General features: G+C 36.4%; 2 protein-coding genes across 2 annotated transcripts in view; one reads left to right on the top strand and one right to left on the bottom strand.

The window, feature by feature from the left end:
- Window positions 1-2,315, top strand: C4H4orf46 (chromosome 4 C4orf46 homolog). The gene is made up of 2 exons (XM_036383126.2): window positions 1-187; window positions 283-2,315. Exons 1-2 carry the CDS (start codon window positions 26-28, stop codon window positions 436-438), a joined length of 318 nt encoding a protein of 105 aa, XP_036239019.1. The 5' UTR covers window positions 1-25; the 3' UTR covers window positions 439-2,315.
- RXFP1 (relaxin family peptide receptor 1) overlaps window positions 1,801-26,114 on the bottom strand; it is a 47,105-nt gene continuing 22,791 nt past the window's right edge. Inside the window, exons 3-18 of the mRNA XM_036383125.1 lie at window positions 20,046-20,150; window positions 19,144-19,249; window positions 17,808-17,879; window positions 16,143-16,214; window positions 15,025-15,096; window positions 14,150-14,221; window positions 13,316-13,390; window positions 12,964-13,035; window positions 12,041-12,112; window positions 11,225-11,296; window positions 10,749-10,820; window positions 8,700-8,771; window positions 8,235-8,464; window positions 6,479-6,889; window positions 5,743-5,961; window positions 1,801-3,707 (exon numbers count right to left, since the gene is read on the bottom strand). Of these exons, the coding sequence (XP_036239018.1) occupies window positions 3,406-3,707; window positions 5,743-5,961; window positions 6,479-6,889; window positions 8,235-8,464; window positions 8,700-8,771; window positions 10,749-10,820; window positions 11,225-11,296; window positions 12,041-12,112; window positions 12,964-13,035; window positions 13,316-13,390; window positions 14,150-14,221; window positions 15,025-15,096; window positions 16,143-16,214; window positions 17,808-17,879; window positions 19,144-19,249; window positions 20,046-20,150 (2,096 nt within the window). The 3' untranslated portion in view covers window positions 1,801-3,405. The remainder of the gene's footprint in view (window positions 3,708-5,742; window positions 5,962-6,478; window positions 6,890-8,234; window positions 8,465-8,699; window positions 8,772-10,748; window positions 10,821-11,224; window positions 11,297-12,040; window positions 12,113-12,963; window positions 13,036-13,315; window positions 13,391-14,149; window positions 14,222-15,024; window positions 15,097-16,142; window positions 16,215-17,807; window positions 17,880-19,143; window positions 19,250-20,045; window positions 20,151-26,114) is intronic.

Raw genomic sequence — 26,114 nt, 5'->3', positions numbered from 1 at the left:
CCGGCGCGGGAGAGCCGAGCGGGACATGGCCGAGGCAGGGCCGCTGCCGCCCGCCGCGGTGCCCGAGGGATCGCCCGGCGCCCAGCCCCGGAGGGTCCGCGGCGGGAGCGAGGGGTCGGGGTCGCCGGAGCTGCCCGGTGGCGACACGCGGGAGCTGCTGGAGGAGGTGGAGATGCAGATCGGCGACGTGAGTGCGGCGCGCTGCCCTCGGGCGGGCTCCGGGGCCCCCTCGGGGACGCTGCCGGGCGCCGGTGACCCCCAACCTCTCTGCCGTCCCTCCAGGCCGCCTTCTCGCTGGCGAAGATCCTGGAGGCGACGTCGGCCGTGTCGGCCCAGGTGGAGGAGCTGGCCACCAAGTGCTCGGAGAACGCCCGGTTCCTCAGGACGTGGCGGGACCTGCTGAGGGAGGGCTACGAGTCGCTGAAGCCCAGCGGCTGAGGCCGGCCCTGCCCGCCGAGCCGCCCGCCCGGCCCGCGCTGCGGCGGGGCTCTCTTCGACCGCCGCCTTCAGGGACCTCACGTGGAGCTTTGTTTTCCCCCAGAGTTCTTACACAAATACTTGGGGGCTCTCGTATGGATGTTTTATGTTAGCCTACCGAATAAAAAAACTTTGTTTAGGGAATCAGTTTTGACTTTTAGATTCTTCGTTGAAGCTCAAGCGATCTCATACTCTCTTTTTTTTTTTTCTCTCTCTTTCGTGCTAATGTGGTAGATACAAAGTTAGTATGTGTGCTACGTTCAGAACTCCTTATTGGTGGGGAAGCGGTGTCCTATGATAAAAAATTGTCAGCCCTCCTTTTTAAGAGCTGTCACCAGCAGAAACCCTGCCAACCCCAGAGAAACTTCAACTAACTTCAGTTTTTTGTTACACCCTCTTTTTTTTCATGTGAAGTATGGGATAATGAGACAAGTTGTGGCTTATTTATAAGCTGTAGAAAAACCCTATACCCCAAACCTTACTATTTTTAGCAGTATTGCAATGTATGTCTATAAAGCTGCTGATTATTTTTTGCAAGATGTTTTATTACTGCAAACAATTTTACCCAACCTTTTGTTGTAATAAAGTGCCTTATGATGAACTCTATATCTCTGTAGGGTAGACATTTAGCAGCATTGTTTACTGATAGGATGGATTATTTTGAACTGTAAATAAAAGCTTCTATTAGTTGGAATAGAATCTGTGACATGTATTCTCCCATTCCTGGGGAAGCACCTCAGAGCTTTTTCAGTATTTGGTTTTTTATCTTTGCCTTAAGCAGTGACTAGTTTGATAGTCTAGAGCTTACTGTTAATAGAATCTTTTGGTCTGAAGGATGGCTGATCTGTAATAAATAGCTGTCCTCACACTCCTGTACCTTAACCAGGCACTGTGGAAAAAAGTAATGCTGAGGTGCAAGGGCAGGCTGTAGGAGAATGTGACTGCCATGACTTATTAGCAGGCCTTATTTTTACTTATAGGACTTTGAGAAAGACCCATTGTAGCTTGCTTATCCAAACAATAAAGAAGTCGCAAAAACTATCAAGTATTGACTGTTATTGTGATACTGATAGAAACAAAGGTGACAGTGAATATAACCATAATCATGTGTAGTGGAAAACGGATAGTGGCAAGGTCAGGGATCCTTGCACATTTCACCAAAGGCGGTTGCAGCCCTTGAGAGGGGCTTGGCCCATGAGTAAGGAACTTCTATTGAATTGAGTTCTAATTGTCCTAGTTAAAGACAATCCATGTGGCAGGATTTTGCTCAGGTGTTTTTAACCCCAACAAGCCGAAATGTTGCTGAACAGCTTGGAAAAGAAGTTTTGTTTAGCAGATAATATTTTATTTCAGTAGAACATACAGTAGTGGGAACAAGGTGCTTAACAATCTTCAGTTTCAAATCAAAAGATAATCCAAAGTTCTGTAAACAGTTGAAGTGTGAGCCACACTTTTTCAAAATTTTACTTCTTATACTGCTAAGAAGTTAAGTGCAAACATTGGAAGTATCTTTTAACTTAATTTTAAATAGTTTCAAATCAATACAAAAAAGAAGCTGTTTTTACCTTTTTGGGCTTCTAGGCCATCAGACTGAATACGGTACTGAAAGAAGAAGGGAAGTTGTAATAATTCATAATAGAAAACATTCTCTTCATTAAGAATGTGTGAAGGAACTGCCTCTAGGGGATTGATTCAGATGGGATATTTTTTATTTTACCCTTGTAATTCTGGGAAGTAAAATAATGCTTCAAAAAGAGCTGAATGGCTGTGGTCTTTAAATTACTTTAACTATAATGCATCCAATCATGTACAAAGTGATTAAAGTGTAGATGTCATGACACCTATTAAGACTGATAATTTTCTATTTGACCATCTCCCTTGTACATAGAGAGACATCTAAAGACTGGTATTTGTTGAAGTCTGCAAGCTGTGGTGAGCTACTTTTGGTAGCCTGTTAAGAAAAGTGAGGGAAAGAGCAGCAGCAAGGTGCTGGGATACTCAGTCCAGTCTTTCCAGAGTAAGAAGGGAGAAACTGCCACCAGTTAAAGCTGGGGGACACTCACTTGGGAAAAAAAAAAAAAACAACAACCAAACAAACCAAACCCCTTATTTTTATTTTTTTCTTCACCACAGTTCTAATTCTGCCTGAATTAGAATCTTAAAGATCATCTAGTCCCAGCCTCTCCCTACCATGGGCAGGGACACCTTCCAGTAGACCAGGCTGACCAAGGCCTTGTCCAACCTGGCAACTGCATTAGAACTATCATTACCACTTCACTATTGCCTTTACATGAGTGAAAAAGTCTGTAAATTTATAAAACAAATATAATTTTCACTTATTTGGCTTTGACAATTATAGCTAACTGACCTAATTATGAAATTTGAATGTTTTTCTTACAGCTATTGCTCCTTAAAGCTTTTAAGAGATGATGCAGCCTAAATAGAGCCAGTCAGAAACTTTGAGAAGAAAATACATTTCTTAATGAGAAAACCTTTAACTCTTAAAAAAATCACCTGTTGAAATGGGAACTTACAAGAAGAAAAAAAGAAAAAAGAAAACACAGACACACACACACACACACACACTTCCCCATAAATAGATGATTTTCAAACAATCTGCTTTCAGGGTGAGATGTTTCAAATGACAATTCATGTTTTTTCCACACTCTTGGCTTCTGGAAGAAAAAATCCCCAAACATCTGATTTCTCATTCTGATCTAGGATGAATTGTCAAAATGTCAGGTGCTGCTGTGAGATGGTAAAATGCCAGTTCTACCTGCAAACAGACACATGGCTCCCTCTTCTTCCCGCAGTGGTTCAGGTGAGCCCTGATGTCACACCTGCCTCATTTTCCTGTGGCTGTAAAGCAGCAAGCCCACGGATGTGACGCTAACAGTGCTGATGTCACCGTGAGGACTCAAGCCGTCATTACGTGTAGGAATTCAGTCTTGTTGACTGTGTAGTCACTGAAGCATCAGAAGAGTCGGTACAAAGCACAGGCTTCATAACCTTTGGCGTGCTTTCATGCATTGGCCACATCTCTACCCAAATGAATGATGGACCATACGGTTTCTGGCTGCCTTTACCTCTTTTGGATCTTCTCTGTCTGTAGTTGTACCAAACCTGGTGAATCATTTCTTTGAAAGGTCGTGTAGTCAAAGTGTAGAGAAGAGGATTCAAAGCACTATTTATTGGCAGTATAAAAATCACCACCCAAGAAGTTATGGTACCTTAGGGAGGGAAAAAGAGAGGCAGCTGTAATATGCACCCCAGTGTATATTTAGTTATATTTATATAAATATATAAATATATTTATATATATTTATATGTTAGGCTTAGCTCCTGGCACAACAGGTGCTTTTCTTTTTCTTCTTTCTGTTACACTTGCACTGCTTCTTATCTCCCTCTGTTTTCAGTACTCCCTGCAAAAGCTGACATTTATTATTCTCCCAGTAGTTCCAGTTATCCCTCTTTTCTATGCCACAGCTCCCTATTTGCCCTGACAGACTTCTTGTTCTGGCTAAGCACCTTTTTCTTGCCCAAAACCTTCTGTCTCTGCTTTCCTCCTTATCTCTTCTTGTGATCTCTGTTCCCCATCCTCTTCCCAGGACTGATGACATGCAGCGCTAATCATGCCCCTGATGTTCTGTCCTGCAAAACTATCTTCCATTCCCTGTATCCCTTCAGAGCCTAGTTTTCTCTTCTGCACCAGGACTTCTTTATTCCTCCCCTTGAAAAAGAGCATTGTATACATCCTCCTAATTGCCTTTTCCTGGGGTAAGAGTTTCTGTGTTCACTGTATGCCCATGTCAGTCTGTGCATCTTTACAACATCCCTTTCTCGTCCTTTACTGTTTGGGAGATAAGTTACCTGTGGGGCAGGTGGAGAAGGGACAGAATTAAAGTGCTGAAAGATGCCAGTGGATGCCCTCCCTTGTGTTGTTTGACTTATAAAATTGTTACAGAACTGTTCCAGGAGGCATAAAAACCTTAATTGACTTTCTCCTTACAGGACACCCCTCCACGCCCCTCTCCACTTTTACAACTTTGTTGCAATATAAAGACATCCCTGTTGGCACCCATCACATAGGCTACAGTTTTGGAAACAAGCAGGTGCTTTGTTCTAAAACTATCACAATGTATCACCAACACAAAGCAAATGCTGTCAAAGGAGGTTTACAATTTGTGTCAATTTGGACAGCTAGCTGTCATGTCTTTAGTTTCATGAATTGAGTAATTACTCTTTAATCTGGTTCATCTATCGCAGGACATTAATTTGCTGAACCCAAGATCACCCTGTGATTCAGCAAGATTTCTTCAAGGTTTCTTGACTTATAATACACCTGTTTCTACTTTTCAAGATATTTTCTTTCAAATATCATAGGTGGTTTGATAGCTTCTTGAAGAACAATTTAAAAATATTTTAAATAACTAAATATTTAACATAATCAGCGTTACTTCCGGACAGTTGAGATGCAAGTCCAAACTTTGAAAATTTCAAATCCCAACCCTCCTGGTCAGCACATAAGGCAAAATCATCTGAGCTGAAGCATTTTCTTGCCAATGTAATATTGTGACATACATCTGTATACTGAGTCTGAATCCGCTGTTGCTGATTGTTCTGTTCATGCTCACATGTCCTTTCTAACAGGGTTAACAAGCCCCACACGAAGAGGCTTTTTTCTGGCATCTACTGGTATTGCAAAGAGAAGGAAAAAATTAAGGTGCAATTTTAGTCTTTTAAGTTACACTATTTTGACATGGGAGTATATTCACAGCATGAAGAAGATAAACATCTTTATGTGACTTAATGATTTGAACTATAAATACCAGCTTGTAAAATAAAGTCATTTCAGAATAAGTTAGGTTATTAAATCAAGATAGAAAATACTATATTGTCCTGAGACATTTAGGCAACAGAACCAGCAAAAGTCCTAAGATGAGAAAAGCCAATGCAACTCAGCCTTGATTTTAAAATATATTTTATACATTTATAGATATTATATGCAGACACACTTTAATGATTTGAATTTTGGAGGTTTTTCTGTAACTCAAAGGTGACTAATCTTTCATTATTATAGTAATAGAGTTTAATCAAATAGCAAAACTATATAGTTCATGATATTGTGTGTACATATATATAGACATAGAACATTAAGTTGATTTCAGCAACATAGTTCATTTCATTAAATTATTTTTCTTCTGAAGTAGAAGGAACATTTCATGCAGGCACTGTTGAAACAGCCTCATAAAAGAAAGGACATACCTGGTATTTCTACTCGAAGTAAAGAAAGGAGTTTCAAAATAAAAATAGGTATCCAACATAGTGCATCAGTAAATACAATGAAGAAAAAACGTTTAGCAAGGATCATCTCTTTTTTAATATGATTCCGAATTTCAGTAGCCATAATAGCTGTCTGGTGAACACTGTAGAACATACTCCCATAGGAAAACACAATGATGATAAAAGCTGCCAAGTTTACACCTGTTTAAAAGTTAAAATTAATTATACCTTAAAAGAATAATTGCAATTCTACATCACCTATTTGCATTCTGGATAATAAAGAAGAATATTTCATCTAAACTGCTAGTCCCATGGAATTAAGTGGCCAGAAAATCTGAGTCTGTCCTCATCCTGAAGACTGAATTTTTGTCTCTACTCAGGTATTAATTTTATTCACTGATAATTGGCAAAAGATTGCCATCTGATTAAAACTAAATAGCTCTTCTCTAGCCTTACCATTGCTTTACTTCCCTAACATAGTCTATTAATTCAAGAACATAATGATCAATAATTTCTTTCTACTTTCTCATCCCTTCATGCATTTTAAGATAAGTAGGCACACATCTAACACAGTGAAGTATTTATATTGGAAATAGTCTTTAAATGCTTGCTGAAGCATCTAAATCCGAGGAGGTGTGAACATCACAGCTATCTTAATTGTTGGAAAACTTGGCTCCTTTGCATCTCTAGTAATACATAAAGAAGAAAAGCAACTTACCTAAGAAAATCACAACAGAATAAATCTGACTTCCTGAACTTTCTGATTGTTCTGAGTGAAGAGGAAAACAGACGCCATTGGTGCCATAGTAGTTCCTGAAAAATTCCTTATTGCTCAGTGGGATAAAAGCAACAGCAAACCCGATTATCCAGATAAGAACCAAAATGGAAATTGTCCTGCATTTTCTGGGCTTCAAACACCTAAAAGGATAAACTATGCAGATGTATTTTTCCAAAGTCAGATAAGTCAACAGTAAGACTGACACCTCTGTAGACAGAATAGCCAGCGATCCAACCAATTGACAGTGGATACTGTCCATCCACAACTGAGCGTGCTTGTTGTATTCTCCACGATATTTAAGATCAAAAGCTCCAATCACAAATAAATATATCCCCATCAGACAGTCAGCACCTGTGGGCACAGTGCTTAACATCATTATTTACACATCTGAATTTCCCATTCTCTCTGTACATGTATCTTGGAAAACAGACACACACATACACACATAAATAAATATATAAGTATCTACTTACAAGTAAGCTACTACATAGATATAGATATAAAATAGATATTAGATATAAAATCAATATTACATAGCTATCAAATCAATATTACATCTGGAATAGTACTATGAATTACAATTACATACTATGAATTACAATTAAGTAATTATAATTACTTAATTATAGTAATTACTTAGTAATTAAGTAATTATATTACTTTTTCCTTTTTTTGTTTTCCTTTTCATTTCATCTGACAGTTCATGTTTCATACTTGTTTCCATTTTTTAAGTTGTAAAATTGTTTTGCAGATAGAAAAATATACAGCTTTATTTACAGAAATTTTCTTGCAACCCTTTTTAATTAGGTCTTATTTCTTTATTTATTTCTATATTAACATTTGGCTTAAGATAATTTTCTATGAGTAGGCCGTCTCTGCTGAATTCAAAGTTTATTTTTTCCACCTTTTGCTACTTCAAAGTTCATGTGCATAGTCTTCTAAGACTAGTAAGGGAAGATGACCTGTCAACACAGAACTGAAGGCTTCATGGGTATTTTGCTAAAAATTTTGCATACTATTCAGATTTTCTATGGGAAAAACAAAGTTTCAAAATCATTGACAGGCTGTATTTAGAAATGTTGTGATAATTCTAGACAATGTTGACAACTACCTCTCAAAATGCATCTAATTGCATTTGTGCAATCCTTATAGACTCTCCTGTGTTGAGAGACTCAGGATTGTAGTGATTGTATTGCCAAGTAGTTCATCCATAAACTTGTCGTGCTTGCAGGACTGAAATAAAAAAAAAAATCACCCCAATTCCTAATATTGGGGAGCTAGGACAAATTAATTTTATATATTTGCATAAACAACTTTTGTTTGTGCAAAGAATAGAATATTTGAACACAATAATTACATGCAGAAATCACTGCTTACTGAGAAATGCAGAGTAAAATACAGGTTTTTGGGCATTTGAAATATTGGAATTTTATTTCTTCTTGCTGAAAAAAGTGGGAATTTGGCAGAATTCCCACGACATGAAAATCAAACATGAAACCTTTGGAATGTCCCAGCTGCCAAAGGCAGCATTTAATGAGACCTCTTGGTATATAAACCACAGCATTTTGTGTTTTCATTTGCAGGGTCACGAAAGCAGAGTTAATCCTATACTGGAAATACATCAGTATACTATAATAACAAATATCATACATGCTACAAGCAGACTAAAATGATATTGTAGATATGGAGTACTCACAGCAGAGAGACATGATGGAGATGGCATGCAGCTTGTTCTCTGATCTGATGTAAGGCCTCATGCAGATAACAAAAATGTTCCCAAAGCAGGTAATGGCAGATACAACCCAGACAAACACTCTCTGTATGATGCTGGCTAAAAGGTTCTCGAGGGAGGAAATCCCATCAGTGTTGGGTTTGCAGCTGCGCACGTGAGGAGCATACCCACAGTACTGGAATTTCTTAAAATATCTGGTTGTGAGAAACAGATGAGAGATAATTCTAGATTGGTTGTCAGAATAATCAAAACTATCTAGTAACTGCTCAGAAAACATATTTTGAAAGAAGGAAAGTGAATCAAAAATGATCAAAATTTGACAACTGCTCATGTACTGCTTTTCATACACCTTTGTTTTCAATTATCCAGTATTCTGTAATTGTAAAATTCAGGCCAAAGAAAGCAAACTTTCTAAAATAATCTACTTACATGTGGGAAAGGTTTCTCAAGGGACTGAACATTCTCCTCTGGATGTTTGCAATTTCAATGCCCTCCAAGCTGCTGTAAAAATACATTCTCAGTAAAAGGCCATAGAAAATCAGTGGCAAACCCCCAGATTTTATGAGCATTTAGTTGAGATTTTATGATTATAGGAAACTAGAGAATAACTTTATTGCATCTAATCTGTCAACCCTTCAAAACCTGACCAAAAAGTCTTTGTACAATCTGGAGTGGAACAAAAAGGAATTGCAAATAATTTTAATAAACTCACTGTTCTTCCAGATTCATGAAGAAAACTCTTAGTGCTGCACTCAGTCATGAGAATTGATGAATGTCTTATTAATATGTTGCCCTTTCAAAATACTACTCTAATGATGTTCTTTCATCATATCTGGGGAAATAATAACTTGGTCTAGTAGTAATATTTTTACACATCTCTTCCCTCTTTTATCCCAGGGAGTGCTTTATTGGACAAACAAACCAACCCAAGAACTCAGTCTCTTCTTTATGTCAAAACCAGCAGGAAGCTGGGACACAGAACACAGCATGTAAGGAAAAATGCTGGCTTTTTTGTGACACATAGATGGGATTCCTTATTTTAAATTTTACACCTATATATATGAAAGCGGTAATATTTTCTCCCCTGCAGTGCTAGATCAATAAAATTTAACTCTGTAAGATGTTCTTTTAGAACTCAGGTTCTGTATCCTTCCAGTCCCTCCTATTCTCTGGTTAGATGTGCACCTGTTCAGGGGTCTTTGGTTCTCCTTGTGGGGAGCCCTTATTTGGATTTATTGTTAAAGATTTGAATGTAATATTCCTGTGAGTTCTGAATTCATTTAGGCAAAAATGGAGAACTGGTTAGTTGATGTGGATTGGTGGGCAGTTTTGCTGGCAGATGTGAGAAAGCCCCAACATGGAATTGTGCTACTTTTATTTAAGTGCTACAATGAATCCTAGAGAGTGCTTTCCCCAACTATTTCTACTATTTCAAACAGATGAAGAGGGAACTGGTGTTCTACGAGCAGCCAAAATACAGTTGCCTGTTTCTATCTCAAGATTTAACAGTTTTTTTGACTACAACAGGTGGAAGGCCATCACCACTGAGTTGTACGATTTCTTTAGTGTTAAATAATAGATAAAATGATAAAATCATGCTGTAGCTTGACTGTTAAGGAGGTAATTGGTTATTATTTTCTGTGCTCAGATGCTTATTTTCATAACACTTATATAGATTTAGTATTTTCAGTTCATTAGCCTTGTACCAAATTTAGTTGAATTTGGCCAGGGGATTGCAGTCACTGTGAGGAAGCTGGTTTGATCAACAAAGGTATGTGTACTGCTGGCTACAGCTCACACATAATCACATCAGGTCAAACCATAAACTCCTACTGCACTGCTGTGCAGATGTCCAAGATGTCCAAGAAACATCTGGTTTTTAATCTCCACAACCATTGCTAGTAGGGCCTGTTGCAATAGGACACGGGGTAGCGGTTTTAAATGAAAAAAGGTAGATTTAGACTAGATATTAGGAAAAAATTCTTTATGAATAGGTGGTGAAACCTGGAGTAGGTGGTCTAGAAAGGTGGTAGATGCCCCATGCCTGGGAACATTCCTGGTCAGGCTGGACAGAGCTCTGAGCAACCTGGCCTAATTGAAGATGTCCCTGCTCATTGCAGGGGAGTTGAACTAGATGACATTTAATGGTCACTTCCAAAACAAACTATTCTATGATTTTGAAGTGATGTCTGACAAGAACCAATACTTCAGAGCTGAAGTGACCAGTGAAGAGGTACTTAAATCTACTGCAGGATAATTTCAGATTTGCAAGATTGTTGCTGCACTATCTCACATTTTTAGGAGGAGCTCTGCTGGCAGAATTCAAGTTAGAGCTACTGTATTAATGCACCTGCAAAACTCCCCCTAAACTTTGCAGGGGCAATTTCTTACAAAACATATTCTGGATCATGTCCTACTGAGTAAGATGTGCAAAATCACAAAGAAAATATAGCTAAAATATAAAAACTTGATACTTACAGGGATTTGAGTTTAATTAGAAAATCAAACTGGTCTATTTGTATTTTCTTGATGGGGTTGTAAGAAAGGTTCCTGTAAATGCAACAAAAATAACTTTGGCCACATTCCTTACAACTTGTTCTAAAAATAAAGTCAATCTACTTTTAAAGTTAAATCCTGATATCATGTTAAGTGTTTTCATGAAATTATTAATTTCTCATGATGTAGCTAGCATAGCTCATCTTGTATGGACTAACAAGATCTAGAAAACGGTAGAATTTGGACATGCTGTCTTTTAGGACATGAAAATGCACATCTTTGACAAAATTATTCTGGACAAAATGCTATATAAAACTGCTTTTGGTGTGCTTTTTAGGCAGAGCTTAAATGATACATACAAATAAATGTGCTCTTCTCTTTTCTGACACATATGACTGAAAGCATCATATCAAATGATGAATATACAGTTATGTATAACAATAAACAAGAATCCTTACAGTTGTGAAAGCTCCTTTAGTTCCTTAAATATATATGGAGGAAGTGATTCAATCTTGTTGCTAGCCAAATCTCTGCAGAAACACACAGGTTACAGTAAGTTCTTACTACACGCAGTAATTTTACTGAATAGTTTTGCAGTTTCAATATATACAATTTTATTTGCCAAATAGAATATTATTTATTCTAGAGGTTATCAGAAATCTGGATTTTGAAAGAATGATGTTAAAACAAGGTGGGAAGCTAGATCTATCAGATCTTGCTTTGTCTCATTAGTTCAGATATGCTGTTAGATACATAATTTATCGTTATTTTATTTCCATCAAAAAGAAAGTAAAATACCATTAATTTGTCTTGTAGAAACTTACAAATTAATTAAACATATTTTTTCATGATGGGAATGTTTCCACATGGACTAAACTGCATATCTTTACTTTTGTTTTTATTTCTACCTTTCATCTTACTTTAACTGTGCAGAAATCCTAGAAACAGAGGAATATAGTCTCAGTCCAACCAAAACTGTCAAACTGGCCTAAAAGACACTGAAGGCACACATGCACCTAGATTGTAGTGATACAAGAATAATTAATATTATTATATTCAGGGAACATAATGTGAGAAAAACCCCAATATGATTGATACAGATGATGTATTTTATTGATTATTTCTTTCCTGTTCAACATATCTTTAAAAAATACCCTAAGGAAGGATGCCATCTCCAGAGTATGTTATCGGAAATAGAATTTGTGATGAATGCTATTTCTAATATAAATCACAAAACTGTGTGTTTTTATAAATAAGAGAAGAAATCTACTCACAATTCATCTAACATCTGGAGAGAAGAAAAACTGTTTTCATTTAGGGAACTGATTTTATTTCGTCTCATCACTCTGAAAGAATAAAACAAACTTATGTTTCTTCTTCTTGGTGTCTATTTAATTTTGAATATAAGATTTTATAAACTTTAAAAGTTCTCTGTATCTTCAAATATTTGCTCAATTCAGTTAACAAGCTAATTGCATCTAGAAGTTTGCCATTTTATCATTTGATAAATAACTTTTTTTTTGCCTATACATGCATGTACTTCTACATATATCCATATGTATACATACACACATGTACATCCATGGAAGGACTGAGGGCTGAAAGACTTGTGACCTAATCATGTCTCAGACACAGGTACACGGTTGTGCAATTTTTCATTCACCCTTATTTCATCTGCCACTGAGCTTAGAAAGCCAAGAACATGGGTACTGCAGAAGTGTTAAAAAATGAAAGTGACACTTACCATGGAGCCTACTGATCTACCAAAAAGGGATTTTCTGAAGATGGGTGCATCGTCACTGAGGAACTTTGGAGAAAACTCTAAAACCGACGAACCAGTCAAACCACCCGCCAATCAAAACAAGCAACAAGCTATGTATTTTTATGTTTTCTGGTTCTCATTATGAGATCTTTGACTCCAATACAAAGGTTATAATGAAAATTTCTAAATCTTAGTATCAGCCAAAGTCTCTTCAGTGAAGTCTAGTTATATATTTCAATACTGAACTTTGCTGTAAAATATAAACAGTGGATATTCTGTGTGGTGCTCACTCCAAACCAAACATTTTAATTTAATATCCTCAAGAGATGAATAACCACCATACTCAGGAAACTTTAATATTAGCTGTAATGAATCACTTGACTGTTCAGCATAAGCACATCTCACTCTGGCTAGCCAGCATATCCAATTACTTACAGTACAGTTAGAGTGCTGCAGGACATGAAAGTGGCATTTTCCACGTGATGGATATGGTTGCCTTCAAGGTCTCTGGGATATAAAAGAACCCCATTAAGTCATTGAAAATAAACTCAGGCACTTATTCTAAGGTAATTGAAGAAAACTACTACCAGAATTTGACTACACAGAAGAGAGTGGGAGGCAGACATGGAATACTTCTGCACATTCAACTGATGACTTCAGGCCATCAGCCCTGCAGTGACCCAGCAGGCACTTTGCAAGATCCAGCACCCCATAAGAAAAAGTGGTGTGGAACTGCCATACAAAGACAACAAAATAATATTTTTCCAGTGAAATAAGGTAGACTTACAGCCAGTTTAATCTTGGCATATATTGGCACAGAGGTTTGTCAGGCAAACGAGCAAGAGAATTATTCATCATTTCTCTAAAAAAAAAAAAAAAAGGAATAGTACAGCTGGTTATATTTACACAGTTATATCATAGAAAAAATTCTCTTATGCACTTCTGAAAAAAAATCATTCCAATCTTGAATAGTTTTGAAAGTAGTATTATTTTCTTCAACATTCACATATTTTCTCTGTGGCATTCTGTGCAGCAATATTTGATCCTTAGCTTGCTAATGTCCAGATAAAGGAAAGATGTTCACTCCACTTCACTGCTATTGAAATGAAATATAGAAATCCAGTACAAATCTACTGTTCAGTCAGAACATGTAATTTCTATGGGTGATGGAGGAAGTGGGATGTGGAGGGAGGTTTCCCTCTGGCATGCAGGGGAAGAGGGTCCCTCATCTTTTAGGCTGGAGAGGGCAGTGGCAGATCATAGACAGGGTCTTGGGGAGCGGGGTTGGGGTGTCACCGGGGGCAGGGACTATGGGATTCCTCCTGTCCCACCATGGCTCTGGAGGACACCTGGAACCCAGAGCTGCAGCTGCCTCCACCCTGCCCTCTCAGTGACACCTTTTATCATTTTCCTCACCCTTTTCTCTATACTTCTCCAGACACTGTGTGTCCACTGCTGCCAAAATCCTCCCACTATAGCACATTTTGCCTGGGTTAAGGGAAAACTGCAGGGGTACTGCCAGCACTCTGGGGTGAGCAAGCACAGTCGGTGTAAAAATGTTTTCATATGTGTATGCCCTTCCTATCCTGTTCTTTTAAATAGCACCTTGTTTCATACTTACAGAAGAATAAGAGATTTGAGTCCATAGAATGTTAATGGATAGATCCGATTTATCCTGTTGTTTTCAATTATCCTATAAATTACAGCAGAATATGTATCAGATTGATTATTGACTTCAGTCTTAAATTGAAGAGATAATAAAAGCTAACAAACTGTGTAGTGAATTTCTTCAAAAGTCCAGTCAAACTACTTATAAAAATTAACACACTATTCCTTGATGGTTTAAGATATTAATTTCCTTTCAGAAAAATTTAATAAAAAAAGTAATTCAGAGAAAAAAAAAATTTCAACTTAGAAAAAAGTGTTTTCCTTTGAGGCTTTTAAATCCTTTGATAAGACACTTTGAAAGGATTCTCTGTAAAAACAAAGTAGCCCAACCTAACAGTATTCTGTGGCAATCCAACAGTCCCAAGCAGGCCGGAGAATGTAAGACAGTATTTGCTTATTTTTAATAACTTATTCAAAATCTCTCTGAAAAGCAGTAATAAGCCAATATTTCAGGTTATGACAGTAATTTTGTCTGGACATTCTAAGCACTATTTACAGGAAAAGACCTGCCCAAAAAATATTTGTCTACTGTTTTATAGTACCTAGGTTACTTAACATATTCTTTTGTAACAAGCAATTATTAATAAACATTTTTTACCATTGTTAAAAGTTATCAATCATTGAAGCCATTAAGGCTCAAGAGCTATTTTCTGCTCTCACCAAAGCCAATTGCACTTTTACCTTGCACAGTCTAACAGGAGTTCCTTAGTTATTAGCTAGTCCAAAATAATGCTATGCACAAAAATGAAAGCAATCAAAATATTTAATTATAGATAAAAATGAATTATTTATTGAGTAAATAAATATACAAATAGAAAAACAACATACAGCCATTCAAGTCTGTGAAGGTCTGCAAAGACAAAAGGCTCCAAATTCGTTATCTTGTTGTTGCTCAGGTATCTAAAGCAAAACCAATCAAAGATGAATGAATGGAACGATTATTTAGCCATAAACACATGAAGATGAGTTTTAAGATTATTTTTCCTTGATAATATACCAGAATACTCGTATTTTTTAAACATCTTTTATTTTACTTTGGTAATTTTCATGCCACTGTTTGAGATCAAGGCAGGACTCTCTCTAGTGAGGATTTTAAGAGCAATTATGTACAGCACTTTGTCTTATCTATAAGAAAGCACAGCCAGCTAAATATTTTCACTGCGTCTTATTTTAGACCCTTTCCAGTTTCCTTCTGTGGAGTGATTTGTTCCATGAAAGTTTCCAGGATCCCATTCAGTCTTTGCTAAGGATATTAGTCATAAATGTAGATACCAGAATAATGGAAAAAGAAAAGCTGAAAATGAATGGGGAGGGGTAGTATAAATGGTCTGGGAAGATAATAACAGCAGCTGTAATAACAGATATTCAGCCACACTTGTGTGATGGAAACAATAAGAGGTACGGCTTTGTAAAACTTTCCTTCTGAAAACATTGCAGTAAAAGTTCTGAACCAAACAGTGCAATTTATGTATTGTTGTATCTTTCACTGAGCATTTCCCTTAAAAGTTAGAAACACCTTTCAACAAGTTGCTTCAAAATAAATAAAAAAATGCTCCTTTCATCACCTATACTGGTTAGTTTGAATTGTATTTGCAAACCAAACACTGTGTTAAAGAATTTTCACCCATCACAAGCTCTTGCTTTCATTTTACTCTTTTTTCATTCTCTTTGACTTCCTGCAGTGTAACTACCATACTGTCTCCTTCTTCCATCCTGAGGATTTGGGGAATAGGATCGAAGTATGGAGCCAGCTTATCTTTTCAAAATAGTGTCCTACGAGATAAACTTGCACAGATACTTCTTATTCTGTCTTTGCTTTCTCCATTCAGTCATTGGATTAAAGTTTTGGACCACTTTGCAAGATCCTAATACGGAATCAGGAAGAGAGAGATTCTCAGAATTCTGCCTGCTGTTTTTTCCTTCAGTATTCTAAAAGCAATACTTACAGTTTTGTCAAGTTGTATAAACCTTTGAAAGCACGTTCAGATATGGCTCTGATTTTATTATTCTGAAGATACCTAAGAGGATACAAACCCAAAACAATTTATTCTCTAAACAAGTGAAGTTAAAGCAAACATAAGTAACCAATTAAAATCTATCAGCTAAACTGAATGCACATTTGATAATTTAAAAGAAGCTGCTATATTTGTTACACCTTGAATTTGACAATTTCCATTTTTTCCAATTTTTCCATTTCCAAATTCCAAAAACCATTTCACAGCTATAGCTGGAAAGATTGCAAGGTTGTTTTCAAAGAAATTCCCACAAAGAGCAAAATTACAAAAACCATTCCAATGGATGCTTGCTTTGCCAAAGAAGAACAGTGGAGTGGTGGTTTGCAATCTCCTTGATTAGGTCCTAACCTTGCAGTGCTCACCTGTGTGATCACTGTGTTTACCAAGATCTCTGCTGCAACCAAAATTTTGCACAGTAAACGTAAAATTATTTTAATTTTGGAATTTTTTGGGGGTACTTGAAAATTCTCAAAATATTGCATTTGTAAGATATTTAAAAATATACAGCAAAACTTATTGATCTCCTGTAAACTATAGATACTATTTTTTAAAATTCTGGATTTCTTTATATACTTTGATGAAGTAATGAATTGAAAAGTATCAACTGCAAATGCCAAATCTTTTTCAAATAATTTTAAGGCATTATAACACTATTCTCTTTAAATAGTATTTAAACATAGGTCCTTTAAATCAAATTCCACCTAATGAAGCATGTAGATACATTCCTGCTGGAAAGCAGTAAGAAATAGGACATTGGCATTTACAAAATGGGTTTCTGCCAAACACTGCTCAGGACGTTTTGGAAAATGTAAAATTATCTATCAGAAGGGTGTGAAGCTGATATTAGAATCAAATTTTTTATGCCTATATAGATAGGTATGGATTTATTTATTTTAGTGAAAACTTACCTTTCAGGAATTTAAGGGACATAATGGGACTTAACTTTCAGAACACAAGATGGTGCTGCAGTGTAGCACAGTTCCCATGAAAGAACACTTTGAATAGGTTACATAGAAGCCCTACTCCATACTTCTGCATTTATTTTTTATTTCACTACTTCTATATAAAGAAAACTTGTTTCAGTCTATGATTTTTGAACGGTATGTATGTTACACCCTGGAAAACATAACACAGTATTATATTGCCATGATAATTTGACTTTTTGGGCATTATCAAATCAATACCAGACATAATTAGGAGTAAAACCATGTGCCATGGGAATGAACTTCCCATGATAATGGGAAGTTTGAGTTTTCAAATTTTTGGCCAGAATAAATCAATTAAATTACTTTAATTCGATTTGGCATATTTATTATAAATGTAGCATCCTTCAGACAAAATTAAAATTTAGTATTTTTTTGGTATAAACCAGTCTATAAACATAAACCATTGAATATGCAGAAATTATGGCCTTGCAAAAAGACAGATGTCAAATCAAGGTGCTTGAGCAAAACAGGGTACACATGACGTACCAAAGGGTGAGACAAACAAGACTTTTGGTACTTAAATGTTAAGCTCCATGTGTGTACGTATGGGGGAAGGAAAGGATGAATTTAAGACACTAAATAGGTATTTTATGTTATAGCGCTCCCTTACAGATTTTTAAGATCTTGGTACTTCTTGAAAACATCAGCAGAAAGTTTCCTCAGGAGATTCCTCTGAAGAGACCTGTAGGAATGAATGCATACAGTAAAACTACTGTCCCAGGTTCCTACAGCACTTCTGTTATTTAATAAGGGCAGCTCTCACTCTGCTAAATAAAGAAAACAACATGAAACCATCTGAACATGCTACTTCCATTTTTCTGTATGTTTGTATCTACTTAAACAGTAAGAAAAATATATTATAATAAAAAAATCCATGTCCCCAGGAAAAACTGGCAAAATAATAGTTACATCTAAGAATGAAAAAGATTTGAATATAAACTACAGGTTTATTTCAAACCTCAAATGCATACAGAGTGTGTTTCCCAGTTCATGCGTCCCTATGTCCCATCTCCACTGGGGACACTCAAGTGTCCTGTCAAGAATAAAATTCCTTTAGGATGTGGTTTGATTAGAAGAGAATTTAGCCTGAAAGCCAGGTGAATTCACTGCTTTTTCTACAGCTAGAACTGGGTCAGTATTTTTGAACTCTTTTCTGACCCTGAGCCAGAAGCCAGTTGAAATAGATGTTTGACATTCCCCATCAGTTTTTGTTATGAATGGTTGCAGTGTTTGAACATGGACCCAACAAGGAGAACTTCAGCCACATGTGAACACAGGCTGGTACCAAAAGGAAAGATCCATGACCTGGATCTGCAGGGGAGCACCTCAGGTAAGGACATGGGATGCTGCTCCCTGCTCACCACATCTAAAACTGCTTCTCAAACAGCAATGTGCAAATCAAGAGCACATCAACCATATTCTGGTCTCTTAAAAAAGAGTTTGGCTTACAAATACATATCTGCATGATGAGTCAGACCAATTAAATCTTTTAAACAACAGCATATTCAGAAACATCAAATGAGAACTAAATAGATTTGCTCCAGCAGGGAGTACCACCACGTTCAAGGTTATTGACTTTATTGACAGGAACACAGACTAGGAATATTGGCATGATCATAGAAAAAGAAACAGGCTCTAAGCATTTTTTCTTAAAAGGAAGCATTTCTTTTGTAGATTTTCCTTTATCCTGAAATTGTTTGTAGCTCAAGTCACTGTTGCAAACATGAAATGATCAGTTCACAGAGTTTTTTGGTTCCTTAGTTTCTTCTCTCCCCTTTTGTGCAAGGAAAATCTGTACTTAAAATATTAAGGTACTTGTCAACAGAGAGACACAGTGTTTCCCAAGCATCAGCTGATGATAATTATAAGGCTGTAGTTGTGAAAAAGTTGTAGGATTGACAGTCAAACCTGAACAGAGCAAGAGACCAGGTTACTTCTCTACTTACAATATGGTTATGTTTGAAGAGACTGATGGGACAGCACGTAGCTTGGCAGCATCACAGAAAACCTCCAGGCCTTGGCAGGTGCACTCTGCTGGCACATCACCAGCCACTGCAGAGAGCAAGAACATGGTCAGGGCAAGGGGTGGCATGTGAGATGTGATGGGAGGTGGAGAAAAGAAATATGGTATTAAAGAACAACAAGCACAAAAACAGACATAGCAGGCTCTTTTAAACACAATTAAGGCACATGTTTTTTACAAAATTGATTTAGACCTTGGAAGAATCTAACAATAAATATAAAGGGACACAAAAATTATATTACTGCTGTGAAAGACCTTGTAAAAACTCTTGAACCTTAGGCACGATATACAAGAATCTGGAATACGATTTTTTCAACACTTCTTTAGATTATTCAGCAATCTTATTACTAGAAGGAACACAATTTCCATGGGTGAAAATAGGTCAAGAAAGGGTCAGGAAGTCTTTGCTCATATAGTAGACAGCAGAACCAAAAAGTCTGTGCAAAGACCTGTGTAAATGGAGGGGATTTGCAATTTTCATTTGATGTACAAAGAAATGAACTGGGAGCAATGTTGCTTTCATTTCACTCTGAAATATATGGCACTTCTATGGTCTCTCTAGCAGTATGAGCATATTTAGATAAACATTTATATTGTCCTCCTAATTGGCATATGCTAATTAAAATATGTTTGACACTTTTCTTGCAGAAAATGAATCATCCTTAATGGAACTGAAATTAGCTTCAAATTAGCATTTGTTCATTTGAGATATTATGCTGTTTAACTAAAAATGAAACAGCACTAAATTTCCTGCTAAGAATATATTTGCTCTGTATTTCTTCCTAGGAATCATCAGTAATAAAATAATATCTGTAATTTACTTACAGCACTCAGGTGTCTTTGTCTGAAATGCATACAGAGATTTCAATTTATTGTATTTGTCCTTTGTATAATGTTTATCAAATTGCAGAGACCATCCATTGTTGTCCTCTAATAAAAAAAAAAAAAAACAAACAAAAACCACACAACATAAACAGACCACAAATAGAAGATATCAATATATAAATGGAAGGTAGAAATGTCTTCACTTAATGTAATTGCATCAATTTTTGTCTAATTAATACAGGTCTTTATTCCAGAGTGTTTCACACACCATTAGATAACTTTATACAGCTGCTTAATCTTACATGTCTACAAATGATATGAGCTGCATAGAAGTAACAGCTTATTATACCTTCAATAACATTTGCTGTGACAGTCACACTGAAAAAACATAGTTGTGTTTTCAGAAATGTTTATTTGTGTAGGAGCCTAAAAATGAGAGGGAACAATATTTTCATACTTCCTTAAACATGCAGGTTTGCCACTTTGTCCAGGAATGTTGAAATGATTACTATGACTCTGACTAGTTTGTACAGAAGGGTTTCTGCACTATCACAGCCTATAATTTCTTTCCTGAAAATCTCGATGAAGGCCAAAGGAACACTGCTTTTCAGGAGAAGAAGGGACTTGGTGTAACATATTCAAGTCAGAATGTTCATGTTAAGCTTAATATGCATCTTAAACAAAGCATGATTCCATATTACCCCTTTGGTCACTGTGCACAGATGTACTGGAACTGAGTAGTTAATGGCCGTAAGAGCAAAATGTAAGAGCAAACCTTTTAGTTCCTTCCAAAGAATGGACATTTCAAGATATAGTGGTGCTAGAAATAGCTACAGATCTATTAGTAACTTGTTTCTTGAAAATCTACTGTATATCCGAGACCTGTAAATTGATTGATCAGGTAGCAACTTTCCAAATAGGCTGGAAAGGGAAAGGGAACTTGCCTTCAAAAGCTGTGATTGGATTTTAGTTTTCTTAATTTGGATCTGACTTTAGTTTTCTTAATTTGAGCCTGTCTTCTCTTCAGCTTTTCAAGCATCTCCTTTAATGAACATGCAGCAGTAGCAGAAATGCTCCTTGGGATGGCACTCACTAGCTGGTGAACCAAAGCATCCATGACAATTGAAGGCAGCACACTTCAAGGATATCTACTGCAAAACATTTCTATGAGAACTCTCAGGATGGCTCTGCTTTGCTAGTAATTAGAGTCTTAGATTCACCTTTATGTACTGGCAATAGTCTTTACCCCTGCTATTTCACAGGTTAATAGTTTAGTTATACTTAAATACAATTCCTCATGGACATTTCTCTATAAATCTTTATATTTAACTAAGCATTATTATAATATATATAGGCTTCAAAATAGGCAGGGAGAAATAAAAAATATTTACTTTGCTCTGAAATGGCTTCTCATTTTTCATGCCACATTACAACTCAGTTGTTTTCTCAGACAGGCAGGGAAACGACCTTGAAAGCATCTTCTGACACCTGCCTACAGATGAAGCTGGTTTTGAGAGATGATTACCTCTTTGCTGTCTAAGCTGAAAAGGTGTGTTATAGGTACTGATTAATGATAATATGAGATATTAAGTAACTTCAGGCAAACTATCCTTCATCTAGTTATTTGTTTCTTATGCATAAATTAAAAAGATGAAAGATTCAAAGCAAACATAAGTGCTTGTCTTCAAGAATTGCTCCAATGAGAGAAAAGACAGACCTGATAAGACATTTAAGAACATTTTACTAACTTCCTCAAGAGCACCTTGCATGCTCTGATCCATGAGTAGTTTTGCTATTCTAGATCATTAAGCTCATATTCAGAAGCAGCCTAATGCATTTTGAACAAAATGAAAGGTATTGGCCAACCTTGTCCTGCCTGCTTTAAATGCTCAAAAGAAGATCAGTTTTAGGACTGCCTGCAGCAGGTAATCTGTAATTGATGAAGTGATGAGAATAGACCCTTTGTCAAGTGGCATGTGCATTAAAACCTACTGCCCTGTAGATGGGACCACAATGAGGTTTTCTCTACCACTGTTCCTAAATATTTAACTGGAGCACATCCATTGACTTTCATTTGTATGACTGGACTCAGCAATATGTGGGAATTCAACATATACAGAGAAAGTAGGATTTTTAAATAGAAACTTGGGAAAAAGGCTTAAAAATGAGATTATTCTTGAAGTATAAATTATACCAAATGAATGCTTTGCAATCAGGAATATAGTATGAAAGTACTCTTGGATTTTCTAATTCATTATTATGTTCATAGAAAGTGGATATATGAGATTTTATTCCACATTTTTGTACTTTTAAAATGCCTGTCATGTGACAAAGCATGTACAAGAGGTGACCATCAATGCATTTCACATCTGCAGAGAAAAAGGATGAGAAGTGCCTCCCACACTAACAGGAATGATGGAGCAGTTTGCTACAAAAGGGAAGTTCCTCAGCATTTTTGAGGAAGTCTAGAGGCAGCTGTGTATTTTTGGGTGGCCATAAAAAAAAAAGGGGAAAGACTCACAGAGAAGATGGATTATTTTGTACTGGAATCATTCCAGCTGTTTGGTGTTTCTAGTGAGTTCATTTTAAATAATGGGCTTTTCTTATGGCATGCTTTCTACTAGAAATAAAAAGACATATCTGAATATAATAAAACAAGTTACTAAACATCCCTTGACCTCCAGAAATATATGCTTTGGGCCAAACTTTGTGCCCAAACATGGGACAGTCTCTATTTTATTCAAGTTGTTTTGTAAATCCTGAAGAAGAATGTATGGTGCCAATAACTATGTTTAGTATGACCATTTGGTGAAACACTCAGTGGCAGAACTGTAAATCACTTTTTGGTCATTTAGGGTTTAGATGAAGGTTTGTGGCCTGTTTTTACCTCTTTCAAGGTGAGGTTCTCCAAACACTTTAAGAAATGACTGGTAATAATACTGATCTTGAAACCCCAAATCTATCATTTGAGGCTGTACAGCTCAGATGAGAAATTACTTTTACCCTGAGCCAGCTCTAAAATAGATTATTTTGGCTGCGGTTCTGTTAAAAAAAAAGAGATCTGAGAAAATAAAGCATCATCAAATCTTCCTCTACATGGGATAAGTGAAATAAGTGGTGGCAAACTGGATTTATCTGACTGGAGATTAATATGCTCTTTCTTACTGAAAGTTTCCAATTACCACTTCTGATGGGAATGAGAAAGAGCATCTCAATCCTGACAAACTACAGATTTGAGTAATCGTTTCAGTGTCAGATCCAAGAAAGTATCATCTTTTCTAAATTAAAGACATATCTCTTACTTAGTATGGCATTCATGATGAGGATGCTATCTGTATGACTTCCCCCTTCTCTCAGCCATGTCTTCATGGGTATTATACAGAGAAATGTTATCAGCTAAATGCATAAACACTCTAAAGAGACACTGTGTCACCCTTTGAGTTTGCTGTTGGTGGTTATGAACCTTCGGAACCTTCTTTTTGTCAGTTGTTCAAATAAACTTTTTCTCGCTGCAAAGAATTATTTCAGGCTTTTCACAAAAGTATCTTTTGGTACAAGGAAGACCCATGTCCTTCAGACAAGAAGCATTTCCTTTAAAAATATTTACGAATTAAGGAACATAATTGCCCTTTCCCACAGTGTTGAGGCATCCTGATACAGCCTCATAACTTACAGCGAGACCAAAACCACACAGAGATTTCACAAAACCAAGGGCTCTGGTGCCTGGAGGAAGGGCAAAGTTGGGATGGAATTTCACTGGCTCAGTTTAAGCATCCAAGCAGAAAAAATTAAGAACTTAAAGCTGGACACCTTATCAGTCAATTCAAAGGTAAATTACCCCAGAGCAATCTGCATGTCACTGCACATATACTGTCTCCTCTACCTGATGATTAATTGAAATCACATATATCTTATATGTGACAATGCAACCATAGTAAACCAGACAGGAAACAAATAAATTTGCATAAGGTTTACAGTTCTCTGGATGAACTAGATTACATACTGAATAATAAAAAGTTTTTTTATGATTTTAGGACAACTTAATTAAGCTAGTGCAACTTTTAAGAAAACAGGCAGGTTAAAATTTCCAGAAGATGAACATCTTCTCAATGTTTAATCTTTATTCCTGTGAAACATGTGCATAGAGTTTTCTAGATTTTATGTTCTGATTTTCTTGAAATATGTTATATTTTTAAAATTAAAATAATCTAACAGCATGAATACATCTATAGAACCTTTAGTTGCTTAAAAGTTCCTTTGACAGTAAGCCAGTACAGTAGAGACCAGGAGAGACATAAGTCTTATGAAATGCAAGTTCCTCTTAATTACCAACAATATTTGAAAATCACAGTAGCAAAACTGATTAAAAACCCTTAAAATTTCAGCAAAGCTATTCCATGTGCTGATACTTGCACATTAGAGTAAACCTTATTGTGAACCTATGGCACCTGTTTTGGTGCCATATACTGTGGATGGATGGGAATGATAATAAAATTTGGCCATTACAAAAAAATTTCCATGTGAAGCTTGAAAATTCTGTTTTCCCAAGTATTTGATACATTTTGAGTATACTATTGACTGTCAAATATTTACTTTATGCTTCACAAGCAGAATTTGCTATCTAGGCTCAAAACTGAGTAGCACCTCATACATTCAAATCCTGTATTTTAAGTATGATGGGGAAAATGCCATGCTGGGAAAATGCCATGCCAGGAAAACACAGGACCAACTATTAAATTATTCATTACTAGTATTAATTAGAAATATAAAACCATCAAGGTCTTCTGGAGTGTGCTGAGACAAAAATAAAATTTCTCATCCTTTATGAGCAATCCTGTAATATTAAAATATAAATCTTTTGTATAGATGTTTTGAAGCACCCCATAGAAATTTAGATTTCTGCTATGGAAATCTAGAAGATGATTTAATGAGCCTACAGAACTGCAATAATTCTGTGAACAATTATAGACCTTCGAAGAAGCATATACAAATCAGCATTACACTATACAGGTTGTTAGTATGTTTATCCTTTTGAGTTTTTATTGGTCTCTTTTACAAAAAGATCTGCTCTCTAGTAACTTATTTCTTCAGGCAAGCCAGTCCCCTGGTGACTGTGTGGCACACAGTAACAGATGAGGTCTGTGTTTTTAGAGGCAGATAGGTGCAAGACTTCAAACAGCCACTCCCTGCCCCAGTTCTTCAGGAAACCTCTGTGTGTGATGAACGTCTAAAAGTGAATTTACAGCTGGGGAGCGGAACGCTGTCCTTTGTTCAGGGAACTCTTGGGGCTGAGAGCAACACAATAGTAAATACATTCAGCCAGCAAAAAACTCCTCTGGAGTCAGAAACAAATTAAATCTGCATGCCTGTTCTTGCTTCACTAGACTGGAAAAATGTGCCTATGACACTGTGATTAAAAAACAAATGCAGACACACTGCAACCATTGCCTAGCTGCCAAAAAAACAGTTTTACAGAACTATCAGCAAAATTGTCCAGAAGCCAAATTTTTAACCACTGAGGAAACTTGTGCTCTCAAAATAGCTCAGGCTACTTTGTTCCATTAACTACTCTACATAATTAAAGATACTGCTTACAAAAAAAGATAGAATTAAACACTAGCACATTTTTTCTTCCATTCTCCCTTTTACTATTGCTTTTATGTAAAGAGTAGCCAAATGTGTAATAATAATTGCTGTTTTATAATGCCCCATTCATGGCAAAACAGTCTGGTTTGCAGAGGGCCAAGGGATTAGGGCCAACATGTGAGATATTTGTTTTGAAATTAATAAGAATTCTGGTGCTTGCATTTTTTACAATTCTTACGTCAAAATACTTTTTATTCTGAGTAGGACTTATACCTGTGTTACTTGCACATAAAGACTTCCTCTAGAGATTTATTAGTAATAAATGAAGAGCCTATATTAACAACAAGTTCTGAGATGGAGCATAAGACCTATTCAGTAGTGTGATATGACAGTAACACTAATTTTAAACGAAGAATAAACTGTACTTCCTCAACCAATTAAGTCTGAGATAAAAAGGATTGCGGCATTTATTTATGGAATCTA

This window comes from Molothrus ater, chromosome 4 (genome assembly GCF_012460135.2).
Source record: "Molothrus ater isolate BHLD 08-10-18 breed brown headed cowbird chromosome 4, BPBGC_Mater_1.1, whole genome shotgun sequence".
NCBI lineage: Eukaryota > Metazoa > Chordata > Aves > Passeriformes > Icteridae > Molothrus > Molothrus ater.
Note: the sequence above shows the minus strand (reverse complement) of the source record. Positions and strands in the feature narration are given on the sequence as shown.